This window comes from Vombatus ursinus, unplaced genomic scaffold (assembly GCF_900497805.2).
Source record: "Vombatus ursinus unplaced genomic scaffold, bare-nosed wombat genome assembly UNPS02009205.1, whole genome shotgun sequence".
Classification (NCBI taxonomy): domain Eukaryota; kingdom Metazoa; phylum Chordata; class Mammalia; order Diprotodontia; family Vombatidae; genus Vombatus; species Vombatus ursinus.
The window spans coordinates 59,190,474-59,209,580 of record NW_020948983.1 but is presented as its reverse complement, the minus strand read 5'-3'; the positions used below and the strand labels follow the sequence as shown (position 1 = coordinate 59,209,580).

The 19,107-nt window shown below is 39.1% G+C and overlaps 1 protein-coding gene across 6 annotated transcripts in view; it reads right to left on the bottom strand.

Annotated features, from left to right (window-relative positions):
- Positions 1–19,107, bottom strand: part of CORO2B (coronin 2B) — a 235,057-nt gene that overhangs the window by 103,235 nt on the left and 112,715 nt on the right. For all 6 annotated transcript variants that reach the window (XM_027852095.1, XM_027852100.1, XM_027852096.1 and 3 more), the window contains one exon: positions 1,477–1,677. In XM_027852095.1, the coding sequence (XP_027707896.1) occupies positions 1,477–1,677 (201 nt within the window). The remainder of the gene's footprint in view (positions 1–1,476; positions 1,678–19,107) is intronic.

Here is a 19,107-nt window from a genome sequence, read left to right as displayed (position 1 = left end):
GGGTGGCTGTAGGGGGGAGAGGGAGAATTATATAGCAAGGGGCTAAGGGAGCAAAGATGGAAAATAATATCTGGAAGTCTTCTTAGATGAAGATTTCAAATGTTGCATTAAGGCATTACCATTTTTTTTCTGCAGGTATCTGTTGTAATCTGTCCCCTGCTCCCTTCCTAATAGGAACACTTAGAAGTCAGAAAACAAATTCTTTAGAGCTAGAAAAGATCCCAAAAATCATATAGTACAACTTCCTCACTTTTTGAATAAGGAAACTAAGGCCCAGATAGGTTAAATGACTTTCTCATAGTGACCCAGCAAGTTGCTGACAAAATCTGGGTCTTCTGACTCCAAATCATGACTTAAAAAAAAAATCATATTTTTAAGTTTAAAAATGGATAATTCTGTTTTAACATAGCAGATATTTCCCAACAAAACCACTCCCCCATACACATTCACACATGTGCCCTATTACAAAGCATATTCCCTGAAAAAAATATTTTTTGTTATTGTTGTTAAGCTGTGTCCAACTCTTCACGACTCCATTTGGGGTTTTCTTGACAAAAGACTAGAGTGATTTGTCATTTCCTTCTCCAGTTCATTTTACAGATGAAGAAGTTGAGGCAAGTGGGGTTAAGTGACTTGCCCAGGATCACACAGCTAGTAAGTATCTAAGGCCAGATTTGAACCCAGGAAGATGAGTCTTTCTGACTCTAGGCCCAGCATGGGGGCAGCTAGGTGGCACAGTGGATGGAGCACTGGCCCTGAAGTCAGGAGGACCTGAGTTCAAATGTGGCCTCAGACCAAACACTTGACACTTACTAGCTGTGTGACCCTGGGCAAGTCACTTAAGCCCAATTGCCTAAAAAAAACAAAAAAACTCTAGGTCCAGCATGCTATCTACTGTACCACAAAGCTGCCCTGAAAAAAATACTTTATCGATATTAATAGAAATCAGGCCTGTTATCATGTAATTTTGACAGTATGACACAAACATTCAATAACAGGATTCAGAAAGAAAAGAGGCTTTAGAGATCATCTAATTTGTCCTTTTCTCTTACAATCTGAGGCCCAGAAATGGAAAACCCAAGGTCATACAGACAGGAAGTGGCAAAGCCAGGATTCAAACCCAAGCCCTCTGACTCCAAAGTCACTGCTCCTACCACTATACCACACTGAATCCATCGAATCTAAGGCAACTATTGCTTCCTCCCTCCAACTTAACATGCCAAAAAATGTAATCCCTACATGCAGAGCCTCAAAGGGAAATAGTTGGTAAGTCTTGTCTCCTTCTAGGTAGGGAAGAAAAGGGAGAAGTAAAAGATAAGAAGCTGGACTCTCCACAAACTAGATTAGCAGCCTCAGGCTAATGGAGAGGAGGCTGGATTCGAAATTCCCGGCAGGATTCCTTCTAGATGTCACAGAGGCCCTGGCTACTTTTGAAGTTTGATCTGCATTTCAGGAAAGGAGGCAAACATATCATACCTGCTCCAGGGGGATTACAAGAAAGGATCCACCTCCTGCGCTCTCTGTAACTATGGCAAGGAACCTGGCGTTGACAGCGCAGAAGTGGTTGTCGTGCACATTCTTAGTGATGGGGATCCCGTCAAAGCAGTGCTCTCGGTTGGCCACCTTCCCGTAGACATTCCGGAACTTCGAACTTCGGTATTGCGGGCGCCAGGACATCTGTGGGGGAAAGGGGAAAGCCATGTATGGCATCAGTCCCACCAGGCTGCCTTCCTTCATTTGGCATATACTTACTGTGCACCTACTGTTTCCAGGGAGCTATGATGGATTCTGGGGATACAAAGATAAATGAGGCCCCTCCATTGAAGAAATTTGTAGCCCAGTACTGAAGCTAAGGCAAAGATACAAATGAGCCCAACACAGGGCAGAATATTCTCAGTGCCAACAGGAAGAGGGCTGTGTGAATTCAGAGGGAGAGAGTGATCACTTCTAGCTGAAGGAGTCAGGAAACATTCCATGGATGAAATGGAACTTGAGCTAGACCTTGAAGGAAATCTAGAAATTCTAAGTTGTTGCTTGTCCTTTGTTCTCACAGAGGACCATGACATCGGGGAGGTGATGCCATGACTTGCAAGTGAATTTGGATTTGAGTGAGGGGGGGCTGTACAAAGTCACCAGCCCACTTTCTCCTCCAGAGCCATTTGGGTCAGTGGCAAGATAGGGATCAGGACGACTGGAGGTGGCCCAGGATGCAGTGGGAGACCTTGCCTTTTTAAGTTAAGCTCTATCTTTATCAGGTCTCAGTTTGACTGGCTAAGGTCTTTATCAGGTCTCAGTCTGACTGGCGAGGCAACACCCATTAAGGCTAGGTAAGAAATAAAGCAGAGAATGGCCCCTTGGGTGGAGGTGAGAAGGAAGCACCTTCCAAGCATGGGGGGGAGAGAGGGAGGTACAGTCACTACATAGGCACTGAATTGGGAGGTAGAGCACTGTGTATGGGAGCAGTGAAGACACTTTGGCTCCACCTTAACATGTGTAAAGGGAAGTAACGTGTAATAAGGCTGGAAAGGTAGGATGGGGCAGATTGTGAGAACTAAATACCAGAGAAATTTTTTATTTGATCCTAGAGGCAATAGGGATTCCCTGGAGTTTTTGGAGAAGGGCTTGAATTACGGCAGTAGCTATTTCAAGTAGATAGAAGAGACTGGTCGTGAGAGATGTTGGGGAGGTAGAAATGGCAAGTTTTGGCAAATGGCTGGAAAAACTGAGTAAGAAACTGTGTGAAGTCAAGGATAATTCTGAGGCTACAAACCTAGGATACAGAAAGGATGCGAATAGCCCCAATAGAAACGGGGAAATTTGAAAGAGAGGTGTGTTGGGAGGAGAGAAGATAACGAATGAATCTGTAAAATGATGGGGTTGTACTAGATGGCCTCCAAGGTTCTTTCCTGCCCTAGATATATAGTCCTGTGATTCTGAGAGATGAAGACAAGTCATTACAGGTATGGGGAAGAGCACAGAGGTATGAAGGGTGGAGCTGTAGGAGATTGTTTGGAAGGAGAGTGATATGATCAGAACTGTGCTTTCCTGAGCAAGAAAAGTCACAGCGAGAGCTGCCTGGTATTCAACATCTTGTGCATGATGCCACAGTCTGGACCTGGAAAGGGAGATACAGGAAGGAGGAGACACGTGCCCATCCTCAGGGCCTTACTAGTCTAATGGAAGGAAGGCACAGTGCATACCTTTAGGGAGTTCCCAGCTTAAGGAAAAATCACAGCTCTTGCTCTGAGGCAGTCTGAAGGTGAGACACGGTCTCCGTACTTGGGGAGCTGCCGTGAGGTTCCCTAACCCACTTAGCAATGCGGCTGATAAGGCTGCAGTGCACTAGCTGTGATGTGTGACCCAGCGGGGTTTGTTACATGGAGCGCTTAAAAATAATGGTGATAGGTTACAAAGTTCTATACACACATAATCTCATTTGATCTTCACAACAACCTTGTGAGCTAGGCACTATTATTATCCCCATTTTATAGATGAGGCAACTGTGTATGGGAAAGGTTAAATGACTCAACTGAGGTCACACAGCTAAAAAGAGTCTAAGGCAGGGATTAGAACTCAAGTCTTCGTGCCTCCAAGTTCAACACTCTCTCCACTGTTCCACCTAGCCATCCCAAATTTGTTTCAATCAGATCAACCCTCATGGGAAAGCAAACTTACCATTCTACCAACTGAGGGCTGTTTTCTTAGTTGTGTGGATCAATTGCACTGAGTCATTCGTATTTTGTCAAACTATATAGCAAACAGCATGCATTTCAAAGGTAGTTAAGGGTCATGTCTGACTTCATTTCTTGCATGAGACTAAGTATCCTTGAATGGAAATGGAACATCCTTGTGCTTCACTGCAATGGAACCTAGGGACAAAGCTCAAACTTTTTTTTTTTCTGGACTTTCATGGCCCAGCTGTACACCGTAGAACAATGACGTTGTTGTTCAGTTGTTTTTTTAGTCATGCCCAACTCTTCGTGACCCCATTTGGGGTTTTCTTGGCAAAGATACTAGAGTGGTTTGCCATTTCCTTTTCCAGATCATTTAACAGATGAGGAAACTGAGTCACACAGGGTTAAGTGACTTGCCCAGGGTAACACAGCTCGTAAGTGTCTAAAGTCAAATTTGAACTCAGGTCTTTGTGATTCTAGGCCTGGCACTCTATCCACTGTGCTACCTAGCTGCCCAGATATTAACACGATAGCTACAACAAAGCAGAGGAGATCACAAAAGAAGGGAGAGGATTATTCATAAAATCATAGACTTAGAGTTGGAAGGTACATTAGAGGTCATCTAGTCCCAACCCAAAAAAGAAATTTTTTTTGAAAAGACAATTAACAGCTTGGTAAAAAGAGGATAGAGTGCAGTAGGTAGAGCGCCGGGCCTGAAGTCAGGAAGACTCATCTTCCTGACTTCAAATCTGAGCTCAGACACTAACTGTATGACCCTTGGTAAGTCACCTAATTTTGCCTCAGTTTCCTCATCTGTAAAATGAGCTAGAGAAGAAAATGGTAAACCACTCCAGTATTTTTACCAAGAAAACCCCAAAAGGGGTCACAGAGAGTTGGACGTGACTGAAAAACAACAAAAGATTCATGTACAAAAATACTGAAGAAAATTACACCTTAAAAAAACAGAATTGGCCAAATAGAAAAAGAGGTACAAAAGTTTACTGAAGAAAATAATTACTTAAAAATTAGAATTGGGCAAGTGGAAGCTAATGACTCCGTGAGACAACAAGAAACAATCAAACAAAGTCAAAAGAATGAAAAAAATGGAAGAAAATGTGAAATATCTCATTGTAAAAGACAATTGACCTGGAAAATTGATCAAAGAGAGATTATTTAAGAATTATTAGATTACCTGAAAGTCATGATCAAAGAAAGACCCTACACATCATATTTCAAGAAATTACCAGGAAAAACTACCCCACAGTCCTTGAACCAAAAAGTGAAATAAAAATCAAAAGAATCCACCAATAACCACTTGAAGAAGATCCCAAAGTGAAAAACTGAGTGAAAGAGAAAATACTTCAAGTAGCCAGAAAGAAGCCATTTAAATAGTCATAGTCAGGATAATATAAGATTTAGTAACTACCATATTAAAGGAGTGGAGGATTTGGAATATGATATACTAGAAGGTAAAAGATCTGGGATTACAACTAAGAATAATCTAACCAGCAAAACTGAGCATAATCCTTCAAGGGGAAAAAATAGATATTTAATTAAAGAGAAGATTTTCAAGTGTTCTTAATGAAAAGACCAGAGCTGAACAGAAAATTTGACTTTCAAATACAAGAATCAAGAAAAGCATAAAAAGGTAAACATGAGAGATCTGAAGGGACTCAATAAGGTTAAACTGTGTGCTATTCTATATAAGGAAGAGGATACAAATATCTTCTAAGAACTTTATCACTATTGGGGTACTTAGAGGGATTCTATACAGAAAAAGGGTGTGGGAGTGAGTTAATTATATTGGGATGAAGTAAAAAAAATGGATAGGTGAGAAAGAGGAATGCCTTGGGAGAAAGGGTAAGGAAGAGGTAGATTGGGAGAAATCATCTCACATAAAAGAGGCACACAAAGAAGAGCTTTTATGGTAGAATTGAAAAATGGTGGGGTAGAGGCAGGCAATGCTTGAAACTTACATCTAAATTGGTTCAAAAAGAGAAAAAAGTGTGTGTGTATATATATATATATATACATATATATACATATACATATATATATACATACTCAATTGGTAGTACAAATCTATCTTATCCAATATGGAAGTCAGAGGAGAAAAGAATGGGTGACAGGGGTAGGGGGTGATAGAAGGGAAGGCAACAAATTTTAGAAGAGGGACAGGATAAAAAGAGAGAGAGAGAGAAGGATAAACAGAAGAAAATAGGATGGAGAGAAATACATAGTTAGTAATCATAACTATGAACGTGAATGAAATGAACTCACCTATAAAACAGAAGTGGACAGCAGAATGGATTAGAAACCAGAACCTAACAATATATTGCTACAACAAACACACCTGAAACAGGAAGACATACATGTACCTTAAATAAGGGACTAGAGTAGAAGCTATTATGCTTCAGCTGAAGTAAAAAAGGTAGGGGTAGCAATCATGATCTCAGACAAAACAAAAGCAAAAAAAGACTTAATTAAAAGATACAAGCAGAAAATTTTTATTATGCTAAAAGGTCCCATAGACAATGACATAATATCAGTAGTAAACATACACACACCAAATGGCATAGCATCCAAATTCTTAAAGGAAAAGTTAAATGAATTACAGGAGGAAATAGGCAATACAACTATACAGTGGGGGACCTCAACCTTCCTCTCTCAGAGCTAGATAAAACTAACCATAAAATAAATCAGAAAGAAAACAATGAGATGAATAAAATCTTAGAAAAGTTAGATATGATAGACATCTGGAAAAACTGAATGGGAATAGAAAGGAATATACATTTTTCTCAGCTCTATATGGCATCTTCACAAAAATTGACCATGTAGTAGAGCATAAAAAGCTGATGACCAAATACAGGAAAGCAGAAATATTAAATACATTCTTTTCAGATCATAATGCAATAAAAATTACTTTTTATAAAGGTCCATGGAAACATAGATTAAAAGCTAATTGGAAATTAAATAATCTAATCCTAAAGAATGAGTGGGTCAAAGAACATATCATAGAAACAATCAATAATTTCATAAAAGAGAATGACAATAATGAGACAAAATTCCAAAGTTTATGGGATGAAGCCAAAGCAGTACTTAGGGGAAAATGTATATCTCTAATTGCATATCTCAGTAATAGAGAGAAAGAGCAAATCAGCGAATTGGGTATGCAACTAAAAAAAGAAACAGAAAAAGAAGAAATTAATAACCCCCAATTAAACACCAAAATGGAAATCCTGAAAATGAAAGGAGAGATTAATAAAATTGGAAGAAAAAATTAAACTAATAAATAAAATGAGAAGCTGGTTTTATTTTAAAAAATAGATAAACAATTGGTTAATTTAATTTTAGAAAAAGAAGAAAGCCAAATTACTAGTATCAAAAATGAAAATGGTGAATTCACCACCAATGAAGATGAAATCCCAGCACTTATTAAGAGTTGTTTCACTCAATTATATGCCAGTAAAACTGACAATCTAAGTGAAATGGATGAATATTTACAAAAATACAAACTGCTCTGATTAACAGAAGAGGAAATAGAATACTTAAATAACTCTATCTTAGAAAAAAAAGAATATTCAACAAGCCATCAATGAACTCCATAAGAAAAAATCCCCAGAATGAAACAGATTCACAAGTGAATTCTATGAAACATTTGAGGAAAAATTAATTCCAACAAACTCTTTGAAAAAATAGGTAAAGAAGGAGTCTTACCCAATTCTTACGCAATACCTAAACCAGGGAGAGCAAAAACAGAGAAAAAAAAAACTATACATCAATTTTTAAAAAATGAATATCGATGCAAAATCTTTAAATAAAATACTAGCAAGGAGCTTGCAGCAATACCACAAAGATCATATACTATGACCAGGAGGGATTTAAGCCAGGAATGTAGGACTGGTTCAATATTAGGAAAACTATCAGCATAATTGACCATATCAATAACACTGACAAAAATCTTATCAATACATGCAGAAAACACCTTTGACAAGAGACAACACCTATGCCTATTAAAAACACTAGAAAACATAGGAATCAATGGAATCTTTCTTAAAATGATAAGTAGTATCTATTTAAAACCAAGAGCAAGCATTATCTGTTTCCAGGATAAACCTAAAGCCTTCCCAATAAGATCAGAAGTGAAGCTAGGATGTCCATTATCATTGCTATTATTCAATGTTGTACTAAAAATACTGGTTAAACAAAAAGACAAGTGAAAGAAATGGAAGAATAAAAATAGGCAATAAGGAAACAAAACTAACAGTCTTTGCAGATGATGTGATGCTATACTTAAAGATCCCTAGAGAATCAATTAAAAAACTAGTTGAAATAATTAACAACTTAAGCAAAATTGCAGGCTATAAAATAAACCCACATAAATGATCAGAATTTCTGTATACTACTAACAAAATCCAGCAGGAAGAGATGCAAAGGGAAATTCCATTTAAAATAACTACAGACAATATAAAATACTTGGGAGTCTACCTGCTAAGACAAACCAGGGATTATATAAACACAATTACAAAACACATTTTACACAAATAAACACAGATCTAAACAACTGTAGAAATATTAATTGCTTGAGGGTAGGCCAAGTCAATATAATAAAAATGACAATCCTACCTAAATTAACTTACTTATTCCATGTCATGCCAATCATGCTATGAAAGAATTATTTTATAGAGCTAGAAAAAATAGTAACAAAATTCATCTGGAAGAACAAAAGGTCTTGTGCACCGTCTTGGAGAGGGTGGTGGGGAGGGAGGGGGAGAAAAATTTTTAACTCAAAAGCATATGGAAGTGATTGTTGATAAATCAAAATAAATTAATTTTTAAAAAAAGGAACAAAAGGTCAAGAATATTAAGAGAATCAATGAAAAAGAATATTAAGGAAGGCAGCCTAGCAGTTTTAGATTTCAAACTATATTACAAAGGAGTAATCATCAAAACAATCTGGTACTGCCTAAGAAATAGAGTGGTGGATCAGTGGAATAAATTAGGTACACAATACACAATAATAAAAAAAAAAACTATAGTAATCTAGTGTTTGATAAACCCAAAGATCCAGGCTTTTGGGGTAAGAACTGAACATTTGACAGAAATTTCTGGGAAAACTAGAAAGCAATCTGACAGAAACTAGGCATAGACCAACATCTCACACTGAATACCAAGATAAAATCAAAATGGATAAATGATTTAGACATAAAGGGTGATATCATAAGTAAACTAAGGGAGCATGGAAAAAGGTACCTGTCAGATCTATGGATTAGGGGACAGCTTATGACTAAACAGAAGATAGAAATTAAGGAAAGTAAAATAGATAATCTTGATTACATGAAATTAAAAAGCTTTTGCACAAACTAAATTAATGCAGCCAAAAGCAGAAAGAAAACAAGAAATGGGGGGGGGAGTTTGCAAGTTTATCTGATAAAGGCCTCATTTTTCAAATATATAGGGAGCTGAGCCAAATATATAAAAAACAAGAGCCATTCCCCAGTTGATAAATGGTCAAAGAATATGAACAGGCAGTTTTCAGAAAAAGAAACCAAAGCTACCAATAGTCACAGGAAAAATGCTCTAAATCATCACTGATTAAAGAAATGCAAATTAAAGCAACTTTGAGATACCACCTCACATCTTTCAAATTGGCTAACATGACAGAAAAGGAAAACAACAAATGCTAGAGGGGATAGGAAAAAATTAGGACACTAATGCATTGTTAGGGGAGTTGTGAACTAGACCAATCATTTTGTAGAACAATTTGGAACTATGCCCAAAGGGTTATAAAACTGTGCATATTCTTCAACCCAGAAATATTACTACTAGGTCAGCATCCCAGAGAGATAAAAGAAAAGGGGAAAGGACCTATTTGTACAAAAATATTTATAGTAGATCTTTTTGTGGTGGCAAAGAATTGGACATTGAAAAGATGCCCATCAATTGGAGAACAGCTGAACAAGTTGTGGTATATGATTATAATAGAATACTATTGTGTTATAAGAAATGATGAGCAGGATGTTTTCAGATAAACCTGGAAAGACTTAGATAAACTGATGCAAAGTGAAGTGAGTGGAACCAGAACACTGTACACAGTTAACAGCAATATCATAAGGATGATTAACCGTGAAAGACTTAGCTACCCTGATCAAGACAATGCTCCAAGACAATTCCAAAGGAACCCATGATGAAAAATGCTATCCACCTCCAGAGAGAGATGTGATGAATTATGAGTGGAGAATGAAGCCTACTTTTTAACTTTATTTTTATGGTTTTCTTTTGCAACATGGCTAATATGGAAATATGTTTGGCATGACCTAACATATATGATCAAAATCAAAGTGTTTGCCTCCTCAAGGAAGCGGGAGAGGTGGGAGGGAGGAGGGAGAGAATTTGGAACTCAAAATTTTTAAAAATAATTGTTAAGAAATTTACATGCAATTGGGAAATATTTAATGAAATAACTAAAAATAATTTTTTGAAAAATCAGATGGGACCTTGTTTTGAATTCAGCCACTAAAATTTATAGTTGACAAATGGATGGATAAAATGCTTTAACTGCTCTGAGCCTCAAGTTTCCTCCTTTGTAAAATAGGTATAATAAGATCTACAGAGCCTACCTACTAGGGCTATTGTGATGATCTAATGAAAGGATGTATGTAAGCACCTCACAAACCTTGAATTAGCACTATGTAAGCGTCTGTTATCATTATTATTATTATTATTATTACTGTTGTTATTGTTATTTGCATCAGGTTCTAATGAATTGACCCTGGGTCCATCTTTCATTGCCTGGTCACTTCCAAATGAAAATGCTCCAAACCTGGTTCCAATACTCTCCAACCCCTATAGTGAGTTCATAGACTTCCCTATTCATCATGTCACTCCCTTGCTCAAAATCCCTTGCTGGCTCTGCATTGCCTCTGAGATAAGATACAAATGCTTCAGCTTGGCATTTAAGGCAGTTGTGTGGTACAGCAGGATAGAGTGCTGGACAGATCTGAATTCAAATGTAGCCACAGATACTAGCTGCGTGACATTGGGCAAGTCACTTAACTTCTCTTCGCGTCGGTAACCTCAACTGTAAAATGGGGATCCTAATAGCACCTACCTCCCAACATCGTGAGGATCCAATGAGATAATATTTATAAAGTGCTTAGCATATAGTAGGTGCCATATAAATGTTAGCTATTATTATTCCACACTCTGACCTACTAAACTTTCCTGCTTATTTCATACTACTCCCCTTTGCAAATTCTACATTCAAGTGAAACTGGACTACTAGCTGTTTTCCAAACAGCAATTCTTTTGTCAGTTCATTTGCACAATCCTCCATGCCTAGAATGTGCTTTCTTATCACGTGGGCCTCTCAGAATCATTGTTTTCCTTCAAGGCTCAGATCAGGTGCCGCCTCCTCTGAGAAGCCTTCCCTGATTTCCACCTCCCATTTGTACTCTCTCCCCATCTTTAATTTACCTCATACTATATTCATCTTGTATATGAGTTCCATCCTCCCAAGAGAAAGTAAGTTCCTTGAGGACAGATCATAGATCTAAAGATGGAAGGGGACTCAAAGGCCATCCAATCCAGTGCAATCTCCTTACTTTATAGATAAGAAAACTGAGACCCATAAAGGTTAGGTGATTTACTCAAGGCCACACAGGTAGCAAGCATCAGAGCGGTAGGATTTGAACTCTGGTCCTTTGACTCCACAGCCAGTATATTTCCTATCGCACCATTATTTTTAAAAATGTTTTATATGCTTTTTATTCTCCAGCACTCAGAAGCAGCATAGCCTTAATGAAGAGCCAGCCTCAGACTCAGGATGACCTGAGCAGAGCGCCTGGCACTGACTAAGCACTTATTAAAATGCTTGTTGATGGACTGGGTTAAAATTCTGCTCTTGATATTAACTGATGGTGTGACCCTGCGAAAATCCCTCAACCTCCCAGTGTCCCAAGAAACCCTCCAAGTCTCAAAGTTGCAGAATGGTTTCAGGCATTGCCTCCATCAATGAAATAAAAAGCTTGGTTAAAAAACAAAAAACAAACAAACAAACAAAAAACCAGTGCCCAGCCAGGTAGGAATTCCATAAATGTCTACTGAAATTAATGCCCTTATTCTCACTCAGCCAAGGACTAGCTATATGACTTTGAATGAATCACTTGCCTCCTCTGGGCCTGGTTTCCTATATTGGAGGAGTTGGATAGGATGACCTCTAAGGTCTGAGGCAATGCCACCATTCCGTGGTTCCATGATTCCCTGCTGAAATCCTTTCATAAAGGACTTCTGGATCAAGAGAGTGAAAAATTCAGTCGTCTGGTTGCTTTGTTTATGCAGCAGCAAATAAATTATCTGACCTTTTACATCTTCCCCCTTCACCGAACTGACAAGCAGTCTTTGTATCCAGGAGAGGAGGGCTCAGCACCATATGGCTCACGGGCCACAGATGGCCACGGGCTGACTTTCCTTGGCGTGCTGACCTGTAGCTGCCACTCCCCCCCCCCACCTCCCCTAGCTTGCAAGGCCCCTCACCAGGAGAGCTGGGAAGCCCCTCGGGTTCCCCTTCCTGCTCCCACTGGAACAGGTGGACCTCTTTGTCCAGCGTGCAGGTCAACCCCGTAAAACATACCTCAGGGCCCTGGAAATCGTTTGCGGTGGGAGGGAGGTGCGTAGGCAAAAGTCCCAGAGAGATGAAGGAGTGAGTGAACTGTGAGCACTCTGTGACAACCCCCAGCCCCGACCCCTCCTCTAACCGTGGCTGGTAGGAAAGAGGACAGGAACTCAGAGCAATCTCCAGGGGCTGTTGCCGACCACAGTCCGTTGGTTGCATAACCCAGGTCTTTCATATCAGGGAAATGTCAAATTGAAAGCTATGGAGCCATCAGTTTCCCAAAGAGAGAGGGTCAGGTGAAGGCACCTCAAGAACCTCAGCTTTTATAGCCTGGTAGGAATGCTCTAGAAAGGAACCCTGCAGGCGATGGGAAATAGGACCAGATGATCTCAGAGGTCTTTCCAACTGGAAAGATTCTGTGAGCCTAGGGCAGATAAGGATCCAGGCAGACCTGAGTTCAAGTCTTACCTCAGACATTTACTCTTTGTGTGACCCTGAACAAATCACTTAACTTCTCAGAGACCTCAGCTTTCTCATCTGCAAAATGGGGGATATTAATAGTTGCAACTACCCCAGGGGATTGTTGTGTGGTGGGTAATTAATAATAAGTGAAGAAACACAATCTGAGCTATACAATTGAGTAGCAAAACAGGCGTAACAAACACATCTTTGGACCGATTGGGGAGTCAAAATTATGAGAATTAATGGAGATGATATGTGTAAAGCATTTTGCAAACCAAAAAGGAATAAATAAATGCTATTATTATTTATCATTATTACCCTTATAATTATTAATTAGTATTAATTATAATTAGTATAATTATTAACCAGTATTATTAATAATTATTAATTAGCATTATAATAATTATTAATAAGTGTTATTAATTAGCATTATATAATTATTAATTAGTATTAGTGCCAGGCAGGATACTCTAAAGCCCTTTCTAGTCCTAAATCAGGGGACCCAAACTTTTTTTGTATATGGAACCCTTCAACAGTCTAATGAAACCTATGGGGCCCTTTCTCAGAACAATAAAATTTTAAAAATCAAATTCCAAAGGAAATCAGTTGTATTGAAATGCAGTCATCACAATAACCGTAAAACCAAGTTCACAGAGCCTGGGTTAAGAACCCTGACAAAAGGAATCTCCAAGGTCTTCCAGTGCAGCCTTCACATTTCATACATGAGATAACTGATTCCCAGGGGAAGAAATGAATCGCTGAAGGTCGGCTGAAAGAAGATTGAACGAATGGACTTCCCAAGTGTCAGCAATCCTTAGTCTGAAGTCAGGGGATTCAATGAGTGCTATTGGAGTTGAAAATTGGCACACAGGCAGGAAATGGTCCTTAGGGCCTTCAAGCATGGATTTTCACTGTTCAAGGGTTAGAGACACAGTTAATGAAACTCAACCCGCTTGACTTTCAAAACTCCTCAACTCTGAACTTGAATTCCTCACTCCCAAGATGGCTATAACTCATCCATGGTCACACAAGGAGGCAGCATGGTGGATAGAGTGCTAGATCCAGAGTCTGGAAGGTGTGAGTTCAAATCCAGCCTCAGACCCTTACTAGCTGAGTGACCCTAAGCAAGTCATTTCACTTGTTTGCATCAGTTTCCTCATCTGTAAAATGGGTATAATAATAACACCTACCTTCCAGGGTTCTTGTGGGGATGAAATGAGATAATGTTTGTAAAGTGCTTTTCAAGAGAGTGGATAAATGCTAGTTACTATAATATACTTGAAGTCAGATCTACCTAGCTTTGAAGCTGGCTCTTTTCATGATGCCTCTCACTACATGCCCTAAGCTTCAGAATGGAAGAAACCATAAAAACAGCTAGCATTTCTACAGTGCTCTAAGGTTTACAAAGTAATTTTCAAATATTGTATCATTTGGACTTTATAAGAACCCTGGGAGATAGGTGCTATTATTATCCCCATTTTACAGATGAGGAAACTGAGTCTGACAGAGGTTAAATGACTTGCCCAGAGTCACACAGCTAGTAAGTGTCTGAGACCAGATTTGAACTCAGGTTTTTCTGACTTCCTGATACCCATTCCTCTCTACTGTGCTAATTAGCTGCTCTAAAACTATATGTTTTTTGTTTTTGTTTTTTGGTTGGGCAATGGGGGTTAAGTGACTTGCCCAGGGTCACACAGCCAGTAAGTGTTATGTGTCTGAGGCCGGATTTGAACTCAGGTCCTCCTGAATCCAGGGCAGGTGCTCTATCCACTGCGCCTAGCTGTCCCCAAAACTATGTGTTTTAATACTCTCCATGGTGCCTAGCATAGGGTTCCCTACACATAACAAGTACCTTCTTTCTCTTTGCTGGGCCATATGAATAACCAGTGTTTTGTTTTGTTTTGTTTTACTTTTATTTCCCATTAATTTCATTCATTGATAGAATCTTCAAGAATCAGCACCATGTGGTGAAAAGATCCCTGGACCAGGAGTCCAATGACCTGGGTTCTCCAACATTTACAAACTGGATGACCATGGATAAAGTCACTTAAGGGCCATGGGCCTCAGTTTCCCCCTTTATAAATGAAGGGGTTGGACCAGATAATCACTAAAGCCCTTTCTAGCTCCCAATTCCATGATTCCAGTTCAACCAACACATGAATTAGGCAATGGGATGGGCATTGGTGATACAAGGACAAAATCAGGCACAAGACCTAGCTTCAAGAGGCTTACATTCTTATAAATGGGAAATAAGACATACCCAATTCTCCATCCCCCACTGACCACTCCTTTATTCCCATCTCTCTCAACTCGAACTGCCCCCCCAACCTCTGACTCTAAAGCTACCCATTCTTTTCACTGTGCTCTCTGGAACACCTTCTCCAAAGGTAAAGTAGTTTTCAACTTAAATCTTTTCCTTTTGCCATCTTCTTGCACTCACTGAAACCTGGCTCCCTCCTGATGACAGTGTCCCCAGCTTCCCTCCAGTCTTTGCAAGAAGCCTTTCCCACTCCTCCTTAATCTCAGTGCCTTCCCTCTGAGATTGTCCTCAATTTATTTTATATATATGTATTTATTTTTATATATTTATATGTACACATACACATACACACACATATATTATACACATGTATATACACATACATACATATATACATACAAGGTACAAATTATATATAATATATAATAATATATACACATATGCATGTGTATATATACATATACAATATGTATGTATATATATGTAATATGTATTATATATGTATATATGTATGCATATATCATTTGTACATAGCAGTTTTCTATGTATATATGTATTTTATTTGGATATAGTAGTTTTACACATATATAGTTTGTACATAGTTGCTTTACATATATGTAGCTTGTTTTTACATGGTAGTTTATTATATATATATATATACACCTATTTTGTTTGTGCATAGTAGTTTTGTGTATGTATATATATAGTTTGTACATATTAGTGTTGAATATATATTTTATTTGTACTTAATAGCTTTGCGTTATTTATATATACATATTTTAAAGTAATTTTATATATATCTATATAGCTAGTACATAGTTTTTTGTGTGTATATATTATATATCATTTGTACATCAGTTGTTTGTATATATATATATATATACACAGTTTGTGCATAGTTTTGTATGTGTATATATATGTGTATATATATATATATATATATAGTTTGTACTCAGTAGTTGTGTGTATGCATTTTTGGATGCATGACATGTATGGATGTCATATATCATATATAAACAATATATATATATAGTTTGTACATGTCATCCCCCCATCTCTCATTAGACTGTGAACTCCTTGAGAGTGGGAACTTCTTTTTTTTTTTTTTTTTTTTTGTTTCTCTCCAGTGCTTAACACAGTGCCTGGCACTGGTAGGTGATTACCAAATGCCTATTGTCTCGTTGCCTTACTTATTTGCTGACTCAGGGTGCCCTTCTGACCTCTAGCCTCCTTACCTGTAAAATGGGGATGATAAGAAAGCTAGCATTAGCCAGCCTCATGGGGCTGTTCAGAGGCGAGCACTCTGTAAACCATAAAGTGCCATTATTCTCCCTCTCCTGTTACCTCCATGATGCCCAGCACCACACAGTATGGGCTCAATAAAGGCTTGTTAAATTAAATGGAGTGATCTTTTTCTGCGCCATTCCCCCACAGCAGGGATCACTCTTCAGAGTCCCAGCAAACAAGGCAGAAGCTGAGGTCACTGGGTCTGATGCAGACAGAGCTCAGCTCTCTTGACAAACGATTATCAGCTGCCCTCACTCTGGAAGCAAGATTCTCCCTTCTGGCCCGAGGCCTACTTCTCTGTTATCTTAGAGGGCATGTGCTCCTTGCTCTCAGAGGCTCTAGTGGCCCACTGTGCCTGGACGCCTACGTCCATGTGGTGTGCCTGCCTCTTCAGGGACGAAGGAGGTGTCCTTCAAAGGCAAACCTGGTCACTCTACTCTAGCCTCTCTTTTATTCTTGTTTTTTCTCTACCCTTTCCACCTCCACCCCTCTCTTTTTTATTCTTTCTTCCATCCCTTTCTCTCCCCTTCCTCTTTTTCTCTCTTCTCCCTTTCCCCACTCTCTGTTCCCCTCTTTCTCCCTCTTTCTCTCTTTCTTTCCCCCCCTTATCTCTCCCTTCCTTCCTCTTCCCCTCTTTTTTCTTCCTCTTCCTGTCTCCCCTGTCTCTTTTCCTCTCTCCCTTTCTCTCTCCCCCTTTCTTCTTCCTTCTCCTGTCTCCCCCTGCCTATTTTCCTCTCTCCCTTTCTCTCTCTCTCCCTCTATTTCTCTCTTCTCCTAGCCTTCATGAGAAAAAAAGAGATGAATATTTGTATAAAAGGCATAACTTAAAACTGGCAGGCAAATTCTCGACTGCATTCTTCTCCTCAAATGACTTTTTAAATACCCCTTTGTTGGAGCTCCAAAACTCAGCATGGTTTTCTGAAAAGTATTCAGTATCTCTTGGGCTACGGAACAAGGGGTGCAGCAGAAGCCTGGGCTCGGCTGGCATTTTCTCCCTGTGAATGCTTTCCCCTAGCACCCCAGGGATGCAGAGGCCTCATGCTCCACACCCCTAGTGCAGCTGGCTGAGCTGGAGAGGCTGTCAGGAGGAGGCTAAGCTTGGGCTTAACAAGAACACCTTGCTCCTCTGTTCTCCTTGGGGCAAGGAAAAGAGGGAATTTTTCTTTCTTTGAGTTTTTCTAACACATAAATCACTGAAACCAGTTATGGAATAGTGGCACTAGACTTTGTTTTAGGTTTGAATCAGGTCAAGTCACTTGAACTGCTCTATGCCTAAGTTTCCCACCTGTAAAGTGAGAGAATTGAGCTAGATGTTTCCTAAGGTCCCAGCTCTAAATCTGTGATCCTATTATGGTGTGGTCCTAATAATCATTCACATTTATATGGTGTTTTACAAGTCATCTTTGTGCATACACATTATGTCCTCTGCTCTACAAGACCCAGTGATGTGGAGAGCACATGCATTATTATTCTCATTTTACAGATGAGGAAATTGAGGCACAGAGAAGGGAAACCTCATATTCTGACTCCAAATTCTGTGTTTTTTCCATTGCATTGTCCAGCCAGGGGGACATGGCATGGAAAGAGCACTGAATTTAGAGTCATGAGACTTGGAAGGAACCATGGATAGTGCTAAATCCCACCTTCAACACTGACTAGCTCTGTGACCAGCTAGTAACTGCAGCTCTCTGAACCTCAGTTTCCTCATCTGTAAAATGGATATAAAGATACCTGCTATACCTATCTCGCAGGGTTGGTGCGGGAACATATGAGATAATGTAGGTAAAATACTTTAGAAAACTTAAAAGTGCTCTATTAATGTCAATTATTATTATCATTATTATTCAAATACTGGATCTGCTACTTACTACTGATCTAGCCCTGGGGCAAGTTATTTACCTAACTAGGTGGCTTGGTGGATCGAGCAGTGGACCAGGAGTCAGGAAGACTTGAGTCCAAATTCAGTTGCACAGACTTATCAGCTCTATGACCCTAGGTTAGTCACTTAGTCTGACTCAATTTCCTCAACTGTATAATGGGGATAATAGCACCTTCCTTGCAGGGTTGTTGAGAGGATCAAATAACATAATATTTGTAAAGTATATAGCACAGTGCCTGGCATATTTTGTGGTTGTTTTGTCATTTTAGTCATGTCAGACTCTTTGTGACCCATTTGGGGTCTTCTTGGCAAAAGATACTAGAGTGGTTTACCATTTCCTTCTCCAGCTCATTTTACAAATGAGGAAACTGAGGCAAACAGGGTGAAGTGACTTGCCCAGGGTCACACCTCTAATAAATGTCTGAGGCTGAATTTGAACTCGAGTTTTCCTGACTCTGGGCCAGGCACTCCATCCACAGTACCACCAAGCTGCTGGCACACAGTAGAAGCTTAATAAATGCTTTACTACCTCCCTGGGCCTCGATTTCTTCATGTGGGAATTAAGGTTACACTAGATGATTTCTAAGGAAATCTCCAGTTCTAAATTCCATGATTCATATGCCAATGGCATATGTAAAAAAGTCAGGTAACACTACAAAGCAGTGTATAAATTCCATTTGAAGACTACAGACAGAGGGTTAGTACTGTACAAGTTTAGAAAAGGGAGAGTACGTGTAGAGGGCCACGAATGACAAGAATAAAGCATTTGACCTTTACTCTGCTTGCTACAACTAAGCCTATAGTTCCACACCATATCTTCCTTTCTTTCTTTTTTCCTTTCTTTCTTTCTTCCTTCCTTCCTTCCTTCCTTCCTTCCTTCCTTCCTTTCTTTCTTTCTTTCTTTCTTTCTTTCTTTCTTTCTTTCTTTCTT